General features: G+C 42.4%; 1 protein-coding gene across 1 annotated transcript; it reads left to right on the forward strand.

Moving 5' to 3' along the window:
* The first annotated feature begins 181 nt into the window (after positions 1 to 181).
* On the forward strand, positions 182 to 15236 carry LOC136440615 (GATOR2 complex protein WDR24-like). The gene is made up of 5 exons (XM_066436690.1): positions 182 to 568; positions 2915 to 3062; positions 5176 to 5324; positions 11118 to 12857; positions 13561 to 15236. The coding sequence occupies exons 1-5, from the start codon at positions 345 to 347 to the stop codon at positions 13727 to 13729; spliced, it is 2430 nt and encodes an 809-aa protein (XP_066292787.1). The 5' UTR covers positions 182 to 344; the 3' UTR covers positions 13730 to 15236.
* The last annotated feature ends 1863 nt before the right edge of the window (positions 15237 to 17099 follow it).

Genomic DNA, 17099 nt, shown 5'->3' on the forward strand with positions numbered 1-17099 from the left:
AGTGGGTTCGTCCAGAATGATCTAAAAAATGTTGGGCACCACACCGCGGTAGTTCGGAATTTAGCATGTCTTTCCTGTGGTCCGCATTTTTATCTCTTCACCTACACACCATGAGAAATACAAAGTTCAAACCTCTTGGAAATACTAAAGTTGCCACAAAATCGCACGTACCTTTTTAGTGAAAAACATTGGTGCGAGATCTACAAATGGAGGTCAGAGGTCACGACTTTTCTTAGGTGGAAAACGCACGAAACATCCTGGTTCGGTACTGAACACACCCCTTAGTTGGGGCGCCTGGGAGTGTGGGACACTATCAAAGTTGTTCCTGAAGTCTGGAGTATCCCATGGCGACCCTTAAGGAGGTGCGGGACCGAGTGATGGGCAGTATGGGCCGGACCATGTACACACATGTAGCGGAGGGACCCATCAATGCCTTAAGTACCTGCAAGGACGGATCCCAAGTCGTCTTAGCAGGCCGCAACGTCTTCAAGATATATGGCATCGAGGACGAAGAGTTTACAGAAAGAGCAAATCTAAGAGTTGGTAGGAAGCTGTCGTTGAATTTCAGGTAAGAAGCAGGCGTGTGGTGTCTGCATATGTGAGCTGACATGATCATGTACATGTAATTACTTTGATACCTTGATACCATGCCACTTGCAGGATAGAAGGTGTCTGTCCTGATCTTGTACGTCCAGTATCAGGGTGTTGTATGGGCTATATAAGCCCATTCACGGTTCTGATTACGCATGTGCAGTGTCAAAGGTGAAGGCCCCCGGCTTGTAAACAGTTCTCGTCTCCACATTGTCTAGATTTGCACAACAACACTCAGACGGGTTTTGTTTACGTCTCAGGCCTGGGGGCCTTTATCATTGACACTGCACATGTGTAGTCGGAACCGCGAATGGGCTTATACAAGGCAGCAAGTAAAAGTTAGTAAGCCCTGCAACAGTCGCCATGGCTAGGTATGAAGTTAGATGAACGAAGTTTTAGGCCGTAAGCAAGACAAGACAAGACAAGATTTAGCAACTCCAGAAACCCCAAGTTAATCCACAACAGTGCTTAATACGGCACAAATCAATAGAAAACAGCATCGGGCCGCCAGGTAGCAGAAAGTGGGAACTACCTTGAGATTTTCTTTACCAACAGTTATAATATCTTGTGCTGCTGGTGTAGAAGCTGGAGGGTGATCACTCCTACATGTACACCTCTTACATACAAAGTTTGTGTTTTCCCTCAGACTACCCTTGATGTTGCTGCATCTTTTATGTATCCAGTGACGACACCTTCCACAGAAAATAGAGTTGGTACCTGCACCTTCCTGGCATATGCCACAGGGGAACTTCCCAGTCTCCTTTACCGGTCTAGTGTCGGCATGTCTGCTGTGCAGAACCATACTCCATAGTCTTCCCATGTTCACTCGGAGACCATGTGACCCCATACTGTTCTTCCAGCAGATGAACCTTTCTTTCAACTCCTCAAGGGTCTCTGCTGCTAGCATCAAATGATGATGATGATTTTATTCAGTAAGAAGCTCGTGGATTATGTTACAACATAATCCGAATTCTGTTCTTAGTACAAAAGTGTTTCAACATACAATCTTGATACAATTCCAAAATCACAATATCATTACATTTAAAAAAACTTTGCATGTAGTAAAATCCAAACTTTCTTAAATCAAGTTAGCCACATCGAGACATTATCACGTATGACATTATGTGAAGAGAATGAGAACAATATAATACATATAACAAATAATACAATAAAAACAGTGCTGATGGTACTACTGATTGAGTGGCTTGTTATAGAGCCGAATAGCAGTGTGCAGAAAGGAGTTGCTCAGCCTCTTAGTGCGGGCTTTCGGAACGCTTATTGAGCTAAATCATCTGCACACAACATCTCCCACGGACAGCCGGTCCAGAACTCTCCAGACAATACTTCCATAACAATGATAAACAGCTGTGTACTGCAGCTGAGCCTCGGTGTACTCCAACTTTTATCTCAAAGTCTGAGCTGTAGCTGCCGTTCACACCTACACTAGATTTAGCATGTCTGCACATGGCTTGTACTGCCCTGACTATCCATTCCTCTACACCCAGCCTTCTCATGGCCCACCATAGAACTTCTCTTGGCATCCTATCAAAGGCCTTCTCCAGGTCAACGAACATGAAAAAGTTCCTTCCTCTTTGTAACATGTTTTTCTTGCAGCCGCGTCAATATGAATATTGGATCTGTGGTGCCTCTCCCATACAGGCATAAAACCAAACTGCATTGAGTCAATGTTCACTTGCTGTTTCTAATGAACGGCTCAATTACCCGTTCAATCACTTTGAGCACCAGGTAGTTTCCCATCTCCAAGGCATCACCTTTACCCTTGTAACAGTTTATGATATGTATGACAAAGTCCAGTCATCTGGAATACACTCCTCACTGATGATTGGCCAGAAGTGCTATTTGGTCAACAGCAATAACGTTTTATGGTAAACTCCGAGGAGCTGCTACTTATTATGTAGATTTAAAATGGCCAATTAGCTTGACGCAAAAGATTACGCTCTTCATTGAATTTGAGTGGTCGGTCGGCAGAATTAAAATGGCTGATTATGCTCTATGCAAAAGGGTATGCAGGCCCCAATACAAGCTGGGTGAGTGAGCAACTAGACTACATGTGCGCGAAAAATAGTTAATTAAGCAACTGGATGAAATTTTGAAACAGTCAGACGTTTCAGACAGCATCTGCTGTCTTTTGTCAGTGACGTCAGTCAGTCAAGAAAGCAGATGCTGTCTGAAACGTCTGACTGTCTCAAAATTTCATCCAGTTGCTTGAGTAACTATTTTTGGCGTATGTTATTACCTGGATATCTTACCTTCATCAACGTAGACTAGATGTACTTGACTAAATGTTTTTTGTGTCCTGCAGCTGCGCAGATGTAGCCTGGCACCAGCTGGATGACAACCTCCTGGCGACTGCAGCTACAAATGGAGCAGTCATCACCTGGAACCTCAGCAAGAGTTCCCGCTCCAAGCAGGACCAAGTCTTCACTGAGCACAAGCGGACAGTGAATAAGGTGCCTGTGCTGAAGTTTAGATTCCTCTACGGCAAATGAATTATTCGTTACAAAATTCCACTCTGGACAAATTTTACTTCTTTTCTAGGAACATGTAATTCAGGGTGGCCTCCCATGGCCATGTATAATACTATAAACCCTTAAGGTTCAATCGTTCTGATTTGATTTGATCTATTTAAAGTGAAATAAATGTTTTAGCTCTTACTCTTAGTTTGGAAAAGGCAAAATATAAACCCTGTAGTCCTCTAGACTTTGTTTATCTGTGTTAGCCCTCTCAACTTTACCTCATTAACAAATGCAAATGTCTTCTATCAATGTCTGCCAAACTAAAATTTCTTTACAGGTGATGCCCTTTGAAAATCAGTAGAAAGAAACTAGAAAGGCAACATTTCCCAGAAAATACGGGGTATTCCCCTCCCATTAACCACGAAAGAAATATGAAGTCGCTGTATAAATAATGCAAATTGGGTCCTCATTAGCGCTATAGCAGAACTCACATTCCGTTGTATTTACCTTTTCTAAAGCTACCTACACCTCCAATATGACATCTATAGCATGTACGGAAAGCAAAATATGAAGTTCCGCTTAAATGATGCAAATGAGGCCCTCATTAGCATAACTCACATTCTGTTGTATTCGCCTTTCCTAGCTGGCCTCCGATGCAGACTCCTCCCGGCTGTTTTCTTTTTCAAGTTACAGTTTTTATACTATTACATTTTTTTTTCTTACTGCTGGCCGGGAAGGAGTCTGCGTCCACTCGGCGTCTCAAAAAGAAATTAAAAATCACTTAGTGGCAATCGGCATGGACTTGTGAAGTCCGCGCCCTGCGAAGGGTGCACGCACCGCTGGCTCCACGTTCTCACGCCGTAACCATCGACCATGCGCCCTGCTTTGTCCCGACAAGTTTCCATAACTTGAGGTTCATCGGGGTCACCGTCTCTTTCAAAATACGAAAGTCAGGAACTTACAAGGTAATGCAGAACCTCATTGGTTTGACATGCGCCCGTAATTGATGATATTTCCCGAGAGGAGTGTGTAACTGTTGCAAGGGAGGTATGGGGTTTCCCCAGTTTGAGGCCATCAGAACTGCCGTCAAAGGAAATATTGTTTGGTGGTTTCTTGGGACTAGCGGCCGAGCTGACCGTGGCAAATTGATTCGTTTTCAAATCTGGCTAATTCCGCAACTTAATTAGAAACCAAAGATGATGTTGCAAATCAGCCTAAGACATGTGGATCTGTTTTAGTGGCCGTCTGAAGTAGCGACCTCACTTGCCCCCCTCCCCAATTCTGCCTGTTACGGACTGACACATAAACATCCGACAAAACAAACGACCGCCTTCAATAGCATAAATGCCCACATCGATTTAAAAGATAGTTTTGTCTCGCGGACGTTGCTGACCCCGACGTGTGTGTTATTTTTTTTAGCTGGAAATTTAACTCCCGTAACAAACCAGGCGTGTGCCGGGCCCATTCAGTTAATTGTTCCTCCGTACGTGTGAATTACCCCTGCGGGAACATGTGAATTACCCTTGCGCGAACATGTTAATAGCCTCTCTGAAAGACTTTTTTAATCTTCTTTCCTTTGAGACGCCGAGTGGATGCAGACTCCTTCCCGGCCAGCAATAAGAAAAAAAAAATGTAATAGTATAAAAACTGTAACTTGAAAAAGAAAACAGCCGGGAGAAGTCTGCATCGGAGGCTATTTCCTAGCATTTACCACAGAAGAAATATGAAGTTTCTGGATGAATTATGCAAATATGGTCCTCATTAGCATAATTTACATTCAGGTGTATTCCTCTTTCCTAAAGGTACCTACACCTCCAATATGGTATCCGTAGCATTAACTGTAAGGGAAATATAAGTTCCTGCATAAATTATGCAAATGAGATCCCATTAGCATAATGTACATCCCAGTGTATTCATACGTCCTAAAGGTAGCCACATTTCCAATATGGGATCTGTACCATTTACGGTAAGGGCAATACAAGTTTCTGCATAAATTATGCCAATGAGATATAAATTTGAGTTATGCTCCTTGTTGGATGATTGATTGATTGATGATGTCCCACTATTTGAAGAACTCTTTTATCATGTGTGTTGGAACTGTTCCCAGGTGTGTTTCCACCCCACAGAGCTGCATGTTTTACTGAGCGGCTCCCAAGATGGCACGGTCAAACTGTTCGACCTGCGGAAAAAAGAGAGCGCAAGTACGTTCCACGGGAGGTCGGAGAGCGTGCGGGACGTGCAGTTCAACCCTCACAGGTACTATACTGTGACTTTGGTCAGGTTTTATTTCATATGGCTCTCTACTGTAGTGCCAGTTGTACGTACTACCCTTAGATATTCAATGATCTTCACACCAGCAAGTGCTTTGAACTATTACATGTAGATGCAGATGTAGATGCACATGTGTATGTTGTTTTCTTGTCTTTCCAGTTTCCTTTTCTCGGTTTACCATTCTCAGTTTTTGGTTGCCCTTTTTTGTTTTCCTTCTCTCAATTCTTTGTTTCCCTTCCTCCGTTTGTGGTAGGAACATATTAAATAAAAGACAAAACATTTTTTACCAGTATCAAAAAGCAGCAAACTAGAAAGCATGAAGAAAATTTCAAAATTAGCAGTACTACGTCATCATTAGACATAAATCATGCATAGGAGGGCTTCATTTACATTTTCTATGAGGAGATACATGTAGATGAGGAGATGGTGCAATAGCCTTTGTTGCTAAGATAAGACTTTTATACTTTTAACAACTTGCATTATTCAGGTTACAAAGTGAAGGTGATCAACTGATATGATTTATGCAAATGAGGTCCTTATTTGCATGTGATCTATGAAAAAACGAAAACCCTAAGGTTTCTGTCATCACAGTGAACATGGCGACCAGTTTGGAACCCAGCACAGTGTCTTAGAAAAAAAAGTACACTTGAAATGCTGCGTAAGCAAAATTATAGTACCTTGCAATTACAATCATTATGATTAAGCACTCTTTGTCTCTCAAAAAGGTGTTTTTTGCAAATTGCAGTGTGAGCTTTGGATCTGGTCTCAATGCTCACTGTGACAGTCATAATTAGATTACCTTGCAAAGAATCAAATCAATCAAATCATAGTGAAGTAACAGCCTACTAAAGTCTACATCAATCATAGATGTAGAGAATTGTTTTTGGTTCATGATTTTCTGAAAGAGCTCAATATCCCATGAGATCACCAACTCTGATTCACTAAGCCTGTTAATTATATGTACATTTTAAAAGTTAATACCAGCCCGAGGCTACATATGTAGAATTATAACACAAGGTTGCAGAAAGTTTTTTCTAAATTGCAGTTATCATTTCTGACAAACTTGCAAAATTGCAACAACAAAAAGTACATTGTAGTACAGCTTATAAAAAAGAAGTATTTTGAGCCGAATGTGGTTATAATGGATGATCTCTTTGTAAACACAACAGCTGGTAGGTATAGCTTGTGTCTCTCACAGTGACAGACACAGAACACTTTAACTAAGTATCTAAGTGCTGACTGGATTGGCCTCATCCCACTTTTGACACCATTGAAGTTGCTTTTCATCCACACCCGGGTGACATCTTAAGAGAAGAAGAACTTTATTGCATGACAGTAATTATTGCACACGATACAATGTATGGCAACAACTATCAAAACATAATACAAAATAGAGGTATAGAATAAAACTTGACATCCCAATTAGGGTTTTGATATAGTGTTACAGTCGAGTGGGGCTAATCATTAGTTTTGGCATTTTTGCTAATGACAGTCTTTTATACCAGTTTTTGCATTGTTGGGTATGTGGCATCTAAAGATGTATTCAAATCTGTCTGTAGCATCGAGACTCTTAAAATATGTTGTACTTGGTTTGAGAAATCTAAATAATTATTGCATAAAACATCATATGAACACCAAGTGAAATTCATCTTCAATTTGCTGTGGACAAATTGGGACTTGGTCAGGAGCTACACTATAATATCTGCCCGTTTCCATAATCAATTTATGACTGCTGATTGTAACTGACTTACAGTCAAACCTGCCTAGGCAACCACCTTTTCAACACGACCACCTGGCCATGGCGACCGCTTTTTCTCGGTCCCAAAAATTTTTCCCATAGGCACAAGCATTAAGCTGCCTGCCCAAGGCGACCACCTGTCCAACGCGACCGCGACCGCCACGAATTGGGACCGCACAGAGCACAATCCCTGCCCATGGCGGCCGCCTAATTTTCAAGCGTGTGGTGACATCGGATCATTTTGCTGTCGGATTTCACGGAAATGTTTTCCAGACTTTGAAGGACAAAAATAAGGGCAAAAATATATGGAATAGGAATGTTATAGCATCGATTCCTCCATGAAGTGTTTTAATAAAATGTTCCCCCTATAAACACTGTAAAGACAAATGTTTGTGATGTTGTTGTGCCTATCGTAATCTTATAGTTTACCGCAAACTCAGTTCCGTTTAAACTCAATTTTCAAAACGATTACGTAGTGCATGGCGTCAAAAAGTCAGATTTCACAGAAATTACTATCTATTTCTTGTATTTTCAAAAAAAATGTGTCTGTGTCTTACTAAAGTCCGCCGAAAAATGACTTCGCGGCGGGCAAAACATGGGGCGAGAAATGTTGTTCCTTGGTCCCGACGCCATCTTGGATTTGGCGCGGCCCGGATTTGGCGTGCCGCTGACCTTTCTAAAACACGATGCTTTTGTGTATGAACATTAACGAATACTCTAGTTATTGATGAAAATTAAAATTATTATTTTCCTTTTTATTTCCATGAATCTCACAAACCTTAATTGGACGCTGTGCGTTCTGATGCTCAGACTTACCTTTCGATGCGGTCGCACAGAGCTTGGCGGCGCGGCGCGACGAAATCACACCGTTCCGTTTTCATCTTAAGTTGTCAGATCGCAAACTTTTTTACCCTTTCATCCAGCGGTGGGCGCCCCAAAAAAGAATAGGGAGATCATCGAGGCAACCATTGTTTTGTAGTAGTCAAAATTATGACGAAAATTTGTACACGATGTAGCGGTATACAATTATTACAACGATAACGGAAAACGTAATTTTTGTAGGATCTTTCTGTCAATGAGAATTGAACCTGGTGGGGGTCATGCTGTCTAAATTCACATAATTTTCCATCCATTTACGCACTGTATTTGAAAACCTCGACCTGGAAACATGTGAGTGGAATCCTCTTCATGGCGACCACCTGTCCATCGCGACCGTTTTTGCTCGGTCCGCCGGGTGGTCGCCTTGGGCAGGTTTGACTGTATTGCTTTACATATTTCAAAGACAGTCATTTTTATCATACATTTATTTTTCTTGTTCAAAACAATTTTGTTAAGAAAAGATAGTTTTGAATTATTTCTAACACAACTAAACCACTCTTGTATGTGTGTATCTTGTAGCCGATAGCAAAGTTAGTGGGCAATATAACCTACTCTATAATCCATATATGTCCAAAGCGGTGGTTATTGAGACTCCCTACCCACGTCTGGTCCTCACTACTTAATCACACATTCTAAAGTCATACAGACTTTGCTGAATGACTGCATCTGGAAAAGGTGATGGCAGCCATGTTGACGTTCATCTACCCACTCTGCTGTTTATTGACTATTGTTCCCTCATATAAACCTGAGGCTAAGCTATGCCTCAGGCTTTAACAGATTCTGCATTGCAAAGAACGGGCCTTGACGAAAGCCTGCGAACTTAAAATGCAAATGTAGCCAGGGCGCTGTTGACGTTAGTTGACACTCTCATGCTTACTCATGATACCCAGGCTAATTTTATGTACACAAGTGCCTAGATTTTTTTTCAAAGGCCAACATGCTCTAATGCAAGGTGAGGGAGTATGGGAGCAAGCACAGACTAAGAAGGACAGACTAAGTACTCTAGCTCCATTATTGTCAGCAGACTGCCACCCAGGGTAGGAGCAGAGTTTGGCAATCTCTATGTGGTAGAATCTTCAACTTGCATGTTTATTTTCTTTGTTATTACATATTCAAACCACTAACTTTGGCAAGGGGGCCCAGTTTGATATATTCAATATTTCCAATGCTGCCCCGATGCTTCCATTCTATTGCACATGTTGTGTATTTGTCTCCTACTGAACAACTGTTCTTCTTGTTTCTTTCCTTGTGTCTGTGCCTACCACTGTGACAGTGTCATAAGGTACTATCTTCACTTGTTTGGCATGCGTAGGAACCGCCCAATGTCCCTCATGCTGTCAGTTGCCAGAATTTTGTTGCTAATGACGGTCAAAGATGATCTCATCTTGACAGAAAAAATTGGTCTTATGAAAAAGACCAAACACAGGAGGCGAGACTAGTGAGATTGCAGGTGGCAGCTGTGAACTGGAGATTAAGGTTCCACCAATTTTATTTCTTCAAGACTTTAAGAAAAATCATGGAGCGGACGGAAAATAAAGATGAAAAAAAGACCCAGGAGACACAACGTCAGAAAGCCAGGCTGGTTTGTGTTTCCAGTTACCCGACCGATCCTGGCAAAAACCTGCCGACCCTCGCCTTTTTATTTTGGTCGGCCGCTGGTATGGGAAGGGACGTGAAATGATTTAATTGATGTGGCATCTGAGTGAAATTCAAAACAGACTCTCTGTATTTCTTACACTCTTAACAGATGAGGGCTTGGAATAGATGCTGTAAGAATATGTAGTAAACATTGTACTTCTTTGTTTAGTTTATCAATAAATACTTGTGCTGCTACAATAATTATCTGTATAATTACAATATGATGTAGAAAGTACCAGACTGTGCCTGATGCATTTTCAGTTTTTCATTGCTAAAATGTATTATTTTGTCACGTAACTTTGGCCGACATCTTGAATATACCGATCAAGGTTTTGCTTCACATTACCTGTGTCAATTTGACTGCTTCAGGTCACTCTTTGATGAACTTGACATATGGAAACTATCCCCCAGGATTCGTTGAAAAACGCCGCCAGGCGATACTGTATTCCTGGATAAATAAATAAACAAACAAACAAATAAATAACGCTACTTCACCTAAATCCGCAGGTTGACATATATCCGGTATTTTTAAAATAGGGCATTTAGGGGTATGTGCTAGATGCAACATCAGTTATGCGGAAAGAAATGCAAACTTGACAGACTAATGTATTCAGAACATTGTCTCAAAAACTTCAATAACCCTGCATCTGAAGACGACGATGTAAAAATCTTTCCACCCCAGAATGGAACAAACTGACCTCGTCATGGAAGCATTTGAGCCTCAGTGCATGTACATGTGTATGCTGGAGCAAAGTGTTTTTTTGCGATGTAGCCGCGTGGAACTTAATACTGTAATTCACTTTAAGTTCACGGTAGCAAAATTTCACGGTGTAAGAAAAAGGGACATTTTCACTGAACTCTAACTTCACGGTGGAAGCAAGTGATTTACAGAAAGGACATGTGGAGAAATCATAAATAGGTTTTTCACTGTGATGATAAGTTCACAGTACAGAGGTGACAGTGAAAACAGTGAACTTAAAGTTACAGTGAAAGAAACAAGAATTACAGTAGCTGTTTTGTCATGATTTTTTGTGTGCTTAGTTTATATCTTGAGCACTGTTCAACCCAAAAAATAAACAACAGCTGCTTTATAAAGTTAGTTAGCGGCAATAATTATGATTCTAAAGAATATTCTCCTTGCGGAAAACAGTTACGCCACCACAAAAATCCCGCTGGTCTCAAGGCCACAAGCGGTCCTTTAAAATTGCAATGTTTTTGTATATATGTATAGCATCAGTGGTAATCAATAATATCAATATGTAACAAAAAGAAATTATGGTTCATTCTTTTGCCAGATTGGTGTTAATTAACCCTTACCGAAAAAATTCATCAGATTTAAGGAAACTAGCGTTAACTGCAAAACACAGACAAACAGAAAGCCAAAATACCTCCCAGTAAATTAGTAGCCTCCTTCATTGACCACATGACCTGTAAGTCTGTTGGATACTGTAGGAGTTGAAAGATGATTGACAGAAGGGGTGAAAGACTGTGGACATATCATGTTACTTCTTCATTCATTCCAGGGACTACTACTTCTCTTTTGCCTCTACTCATGAGAATGGCAACGTGCTTCTGTGGGACCTGCGCCGACCTGACAAAGCCGAGCGGTTCTTCACCGCGCACAGTGGCCCTGTCTTCTGCTGTGACTTCCATCCCGACGATAAATCTTGGCTGGCCACCGCCGGGAGGGACAAGGCCATCAAAGTGTGGGAAGTCGTGCCGTACAAGCAGATACAGGAGGTCCACTGCGTGCAGACTATCGCCTCGGTCGGTCGGATCAAATGGCGCCCACAGAGAAGGTATCATATAGCCAGTTGTTCCCTTCTGGTAGACTTCAGTATTAACATCTGGGACATACGCAGACCGTACATCCCTTTTGCAGCCTTTGAGGAACACAGAGACGTTACAACGGGGATCACGTGGCGCCAGGATCCGCACATCTTTCTGTCGTGTTCCAAGGACTGCACTGTGTACCAACATGTCTTCCGAGATGCTAAACGCCCTGCTGACCATGCTAACCCCATGGGACTATGTTTTAACGTCAAAGGAGACATCTCATTCGCCGCGAGCGAGGCTTTGGGAGGCGGAGGGAGGGCTAAGGGAGGATCTGGGATGTATGCCTCCACGCGGCTTCCGTCTTTCTTCCGGAAAAATCCTGACCCAACCGAACAATTCCGTTCTGTGAACAGCAACTTGAGCGTCTTTACAAATAGAAACCGGGAGAATCCAACGGCAATGGATTGGTTTGTAAAGACAGCAGAAAACTATTGTTTGACCGGTCGGCCCTTGTCAGAACTATGTGAACACAATGCACGAGTGGCGCGCCAACTGGGAAGACATCAAATTGTGCAGACTTGGCTCATGCTAAAGCTGATCTTCGCCGGACTGGGTGCAGTAAGTGATAAAGGTGTTGTCACTAGTCCTAGTCTAGGCAGGATAGTGTCTTTGTCCACAACTGGTGGCCAGGGTGATCTACTGGACAGAGTATCCCAGCACAATGAGACTTCAACAGTGACTGACATGCAAGAGGCCAAAAGCACAGAGCCACCCGGTATTACCAAGGAGAAAGATCCCTCTGAACCAGGGGATGCCGAGCCCAAGTCGGCCCTGCCACAACCCCCAGCCACGGACAGCGCAGCGCATGCTGACCTCACTCACGTACACGGAGACTTCTTCTTTGGTGACGGAGAAGGGGGCGGAGCCTACAACGACTACGACAGTCTGCCCAACATGGATCACATACAAGACTGGACTCTTCCTGGGGAGGCGTTTCAGCCGCGACATGAAATCATCGACCGTAACCCCTCCCCCGAGGAGCTGGACAGGCCCGACTCCCCAACCAGTATCAACGAATCGGAAACCGTCAGTTTGAGCAACGAGAAGTTCCTAAAGGGAACGGTTCTGACGCCGACTCCCATGAACCCGTCGTTCCTGGACGTGCGGCTGCTGTCCCCCCTGGTGGTGAACATGCTGCACCAGTATGCCGAGCAGGGCGATGTGCAGATGACGGTGTCTGTCATGATCGTTCTGGGGGACCACCTGAAGGACCAGGTAGAGGAACAGATCCAGGAACACTGGCTCATGTCATACGTGGACATGCTAGGCTGCTTCAAACTGTGGATGGTCGCCACGGAGATCGTCAAACTAAGCTATCTGATCGGAGTTCCGAGTGTGGGAACACTGAATCAAAACTCCACGTCCATCCACTCCAACTGTAACCACTGCAGCAAGCCTCTCACACAGAAGGGCTGGCTCTGCACAAGGTAACCAACACTTCATATCAGCCCACAACAATTTCACTTTTTCCTTTAAATTTCTATAATTTGCTGTTTCATTTTCTGATTTAAAAAGGACCACAGTTGTGATATTTTGCATATATCAATCTATTACAACTTATGGGAGTTTGAAAAGAAATGTTTGAATTAGAGCTGTGTACCTAAACAAATTTTAGGTACAGGTACAGGTACACAGGTTTAGGTACAGGTCCGGACCTGAACCTGTACCTAAACTACTTGTTCAGAAAATGCTAGATTTTCAATAAGGACAAAAGCATGTTTGAACTGGTAAAAACATAATATTTGATTGTGCTAGGTATTATTTTTATGAAAACACATGAAAATTTGACTCCAGCGATTCAAATGTGTTTTCTGTGCTTTAGAGTGGCTTTAGAGCACTGCCACGGTAATTTCATAGTAATTTTATCGTTCAAAGTGGCCATCCCCTGAGTCAGGTCCAGTACCGATACAGCAGGGTCAGGTATTTTGGACCTGTACCTAATTGATTGTACCCGGTACTGTATTGGTACAGTGTACCGGTACACAGCTCTAGTTTGAATATATGAGGTGCTAGCTAGCCATGCGTGTATGGTAGCTGTTTGGCTCCTGTGGTAGCATGTTGGTCTATGGTCTATATAAGCATCAAGAGAAAGAATATCAGACTTTAAAGCTGATGTTTCTTGTTTTCCAGATGTCAGAAGCTGGTGAACACCTGTTCTGTATGTCACCATGTAGTGAAGGGTCTGTACGTGTGGTGCCAGGGCTGCAGCCATGGCGGACACATTCATCACATCCAGGAGTGGCTCCGCACCAACCAGCAGTGTCCCGCAGGCTGCGGACACTGCTGCCAGTACACCTGATCAGCACAGCACACCGCAGGCTGCGGACACTGCTGCCAGTACACCTGATCAGCACAGCACACCGCAGGCTGCGGACACTGCTGCCAGTACACCTGATCAGCACAGCACAAATACTGACATAACTCAATATTCATTGGTTTTTACAGGGACTTCATTCACATTTTAAGTAAGCATTGAAAGCACATAATCCCGGTGACATGATTTTGCATAGGAGACGTCACAACAAACATAAATAAAAACCACCACCAACATGATTCAACATTTTCAGTGCACACCTGCAACCTGTCCTTTACAGCTGAATATTCAGGTTCATTGTGGAAATGTTAGTGACTGCATGTAGGCAAGAATTCAGGCTTGTTTTTATGAACAATAAGTCAGCTATGTACATGTATGCAGCAGCTTGTATAATTATACAAAAGTGATTCCTAATGGATTGAAAGTAGCTACATGAACTACAAAGCTATGCAATAAGACAGCAAAGTCTTTATTTCAGAAGGTAATTTGTAGAAAGGTAAGGATAGTGGTTTGGATATTTACAGAAAATACTCCTAAATTGCAGATGAAATTTCTGACAACTAGTATTGTTGAGGTACTGTAAATGCAGAAATGTTTGCGGTGGTTTTATGTTCACGGTTTTTGTGGTGAACTTCTTACAGGGAACTTTAAATCACCGCAAAAAGTGTTCCATTTTTAAATGTGACTGTAGTGCTACTATTGTTTCAGACGCAAACTCAAAACCTGGTGGCAAATGCTCCATTTTTTCTCTACCACGAAATTAACTCCTCGCGAACATTTCTGCATTTACAATAATGGGGAAAAAAGTAAAATTGTCAAGGCCTGGTAACAATGAACTGTGGACCTATATAATAACTGTAATACATGTAGTTCAAAGGTTTTACATTTCAAAATATAGTCTGCTACCTGTAATGTCAATAATCACCACATGCATGTACCCTGAGGTAGTAAACAGTTTTGTTCTAGTTGGACAAGTTGTTTTTGACCTCACATTCCCTTTATAGTAAAATCAGTTTTTATCCAGAAACAAGAAAGAGAGTAGGTCCAAAGCCCAGGTCACGATGGTCGTGTGACCAGACATGCAGGGAGACACAAATTCACAGCTAGAACAAGAGTCCATAGGACACAATTCTCCGTGAAGTATTTATAGTGTGTACATTGTGGGTGAGGTGTTTGTTAATTTCCTTTCACACAAGCTTTGTAATGATATATACATCATTGAAATTGATCAAGAAACAACGGAGATATGATCGACCAAAGTTTCCAAACTTTTTTGTGCTGAGTGTATGTAACAGGGACACTAGTTCTACTTTTGGAACACTCCATGACATTTAGAGCCATTATTTACCCTGTGTATTTGGTTAGGTAGAAAGGTAAACTGTTATTAGAAGACGCCTCCACAAGTGACGACTTTTATGTGTGTGTAACAGGGACACTGCTATTGTGTCGAGCCTTTCAATGATTATTTACTTTAAAAGTTATGTAGACTTTGTTCGTTGTGTTTGTTTCCTCTCTGCCCTTAGCTAAATTGAATACCCGACCCGACCTATCCTCCGATGCAGACTCCTCCCGGCTGTTTTCTTTTTCAACAAATTCAAGTTACAGTTTTTTATATTATTACATTTTCTCTTATTACTGGCCCGGCCAGCAATAAGAGAAAAAAATGTAATAGTATAAAAACTGTAACTTGAAAAAGAAAACAGCCGGGAGGAGTCTGCATCGGAGGCTAACCCGACCAATGAAATACCAAATCTGGAATGTGCCCCGGATGTTCGTCGAGTATGCTATGTGTACGCTATCTGTACGTTATATGTGCGTGTCGCATACGTTACTGATACGTACAATGCGCGGCAATATCGCAGGACGAACGGCACTAATTCGTGACATATGTTTTTATTTGCTATATATACGTTCGTTCATCGAGCGTTGTATCTGCATGCGCTGTAAGTACGTTATGTGTACGCTGCTCAGAGCTCGTGCCGCAAGAGAAGCGTATTACCGCGTATGAAGCGCGAACGCATAGCGCACTCGTACCGCACTCGACTGATGTCTGACGGATGCACTGCGCATTTATAACGTTTGAGCTGCGTAACAGCGTTCGGACGAAAGTTTTTGGTAGTTTCAAAATTTTCAGGCGTACGGGCCGTACCTTGCGTGTGCCCTGCGTATGCCTGCGTACCTAAGACATTCACAAAACGATTAAGATACGCATGAGGTGCGTATTGTGCCGACGCCTGCGTATGACAAAAATGTTAACACACGGACATGATATACGCACAAGTGTGACAGGGCCCTTAATGAGGACAGGCACTCTGCGTTACCGATAAATCCGATATCTTTCAGTACTCAAGCGATCCTCATATATGGTAATGTTGATCATATAATGGAAAGGTTAGCCTTCTATTCAATGCTAAATATGCCACAAAGTCAAGCTCTCGCCCGTATTACATCAACCCGGTACAGTTTCCCATAATAGCTCAGTAGTGTGAATAGTGTCCCTGCAGGCTGTTGGTAACGTTACCGGTCGGCCCTTTTGATACTGCCTTGCCAGGGGTATGCCTAAACACCGAACTCATCCGAACTCATCCGAGTCCAATATGCAGTGTACAAGGGACAAGGACTTTATGTGACGCTCTAATTACATTGTCTATGCAATTATGAATGAAATATATATGCAGCAAGTTTTTATTCTTTAAGTATTTTCCAGTTTTTGTATGTTTCTCTGCTAGTTTCCATGATAAAAAATACGTGTTTGAATGTGAGGCTGAAAAACACTTTGTGCGCAATTATCATGAGTTGATTGCGATACAATTTTGCTATACTATAATATATGACCCAAACAGCATCCACCGTTTTATTGTCCTGTCGTCTGTCAAACTGCTAAAAGGTAGCCGACCTAAATGGACCACAACAATAAGAATCCAATATGGCGGACAGACATTCCTTCTCTGAACGAGAGGAATAACATGCAGAAACTGGTAGATACTTAAGATTTGCTGCATATTTTTTATTCATACTTGCATAGACAGAGCGTCACATGCAGTCATTGCCCCGTGTATACTGCATATTAGACTCGGATGAGTTCGGGTGGGCTCGGAAGAGTTCGGGTGAGGTGTTTAGGCGTACCCGTTAGCCAGCGATAGTTCTGCTTGGAGACCACGTATGGCGCGGCAGGATAGAAGCGATACAACGTTCTCTTTAACGGTATACAATAGATGTTTCCTAGTTTTCAATATCTAAATAGCACAGAAAAATTCATATCCCTTAAGGAACTAGACGAACCATGTAGTATAGGCTCCATATATTCATACATCTACGACTGCCTTATGACGAGAGAAGAAATTAATGGGATAAA

This window comes from Branchiostoma lanceolatum, chromosome 8 (genome assembly GCF_035083965.1).
Source record: "Branchiostoma lanceolatum isolate klBraLanc5 chromosome 8, klBraLanc5.hap2, whole genome shotgun sequence".
Lineage (NCBI taxonomy): Eukaryota > Metazoa > Chordata > Leptocardii > Amphioxiformes > Branchiostomatidae > Branchiostoma > Branchiostoma lanceolatum.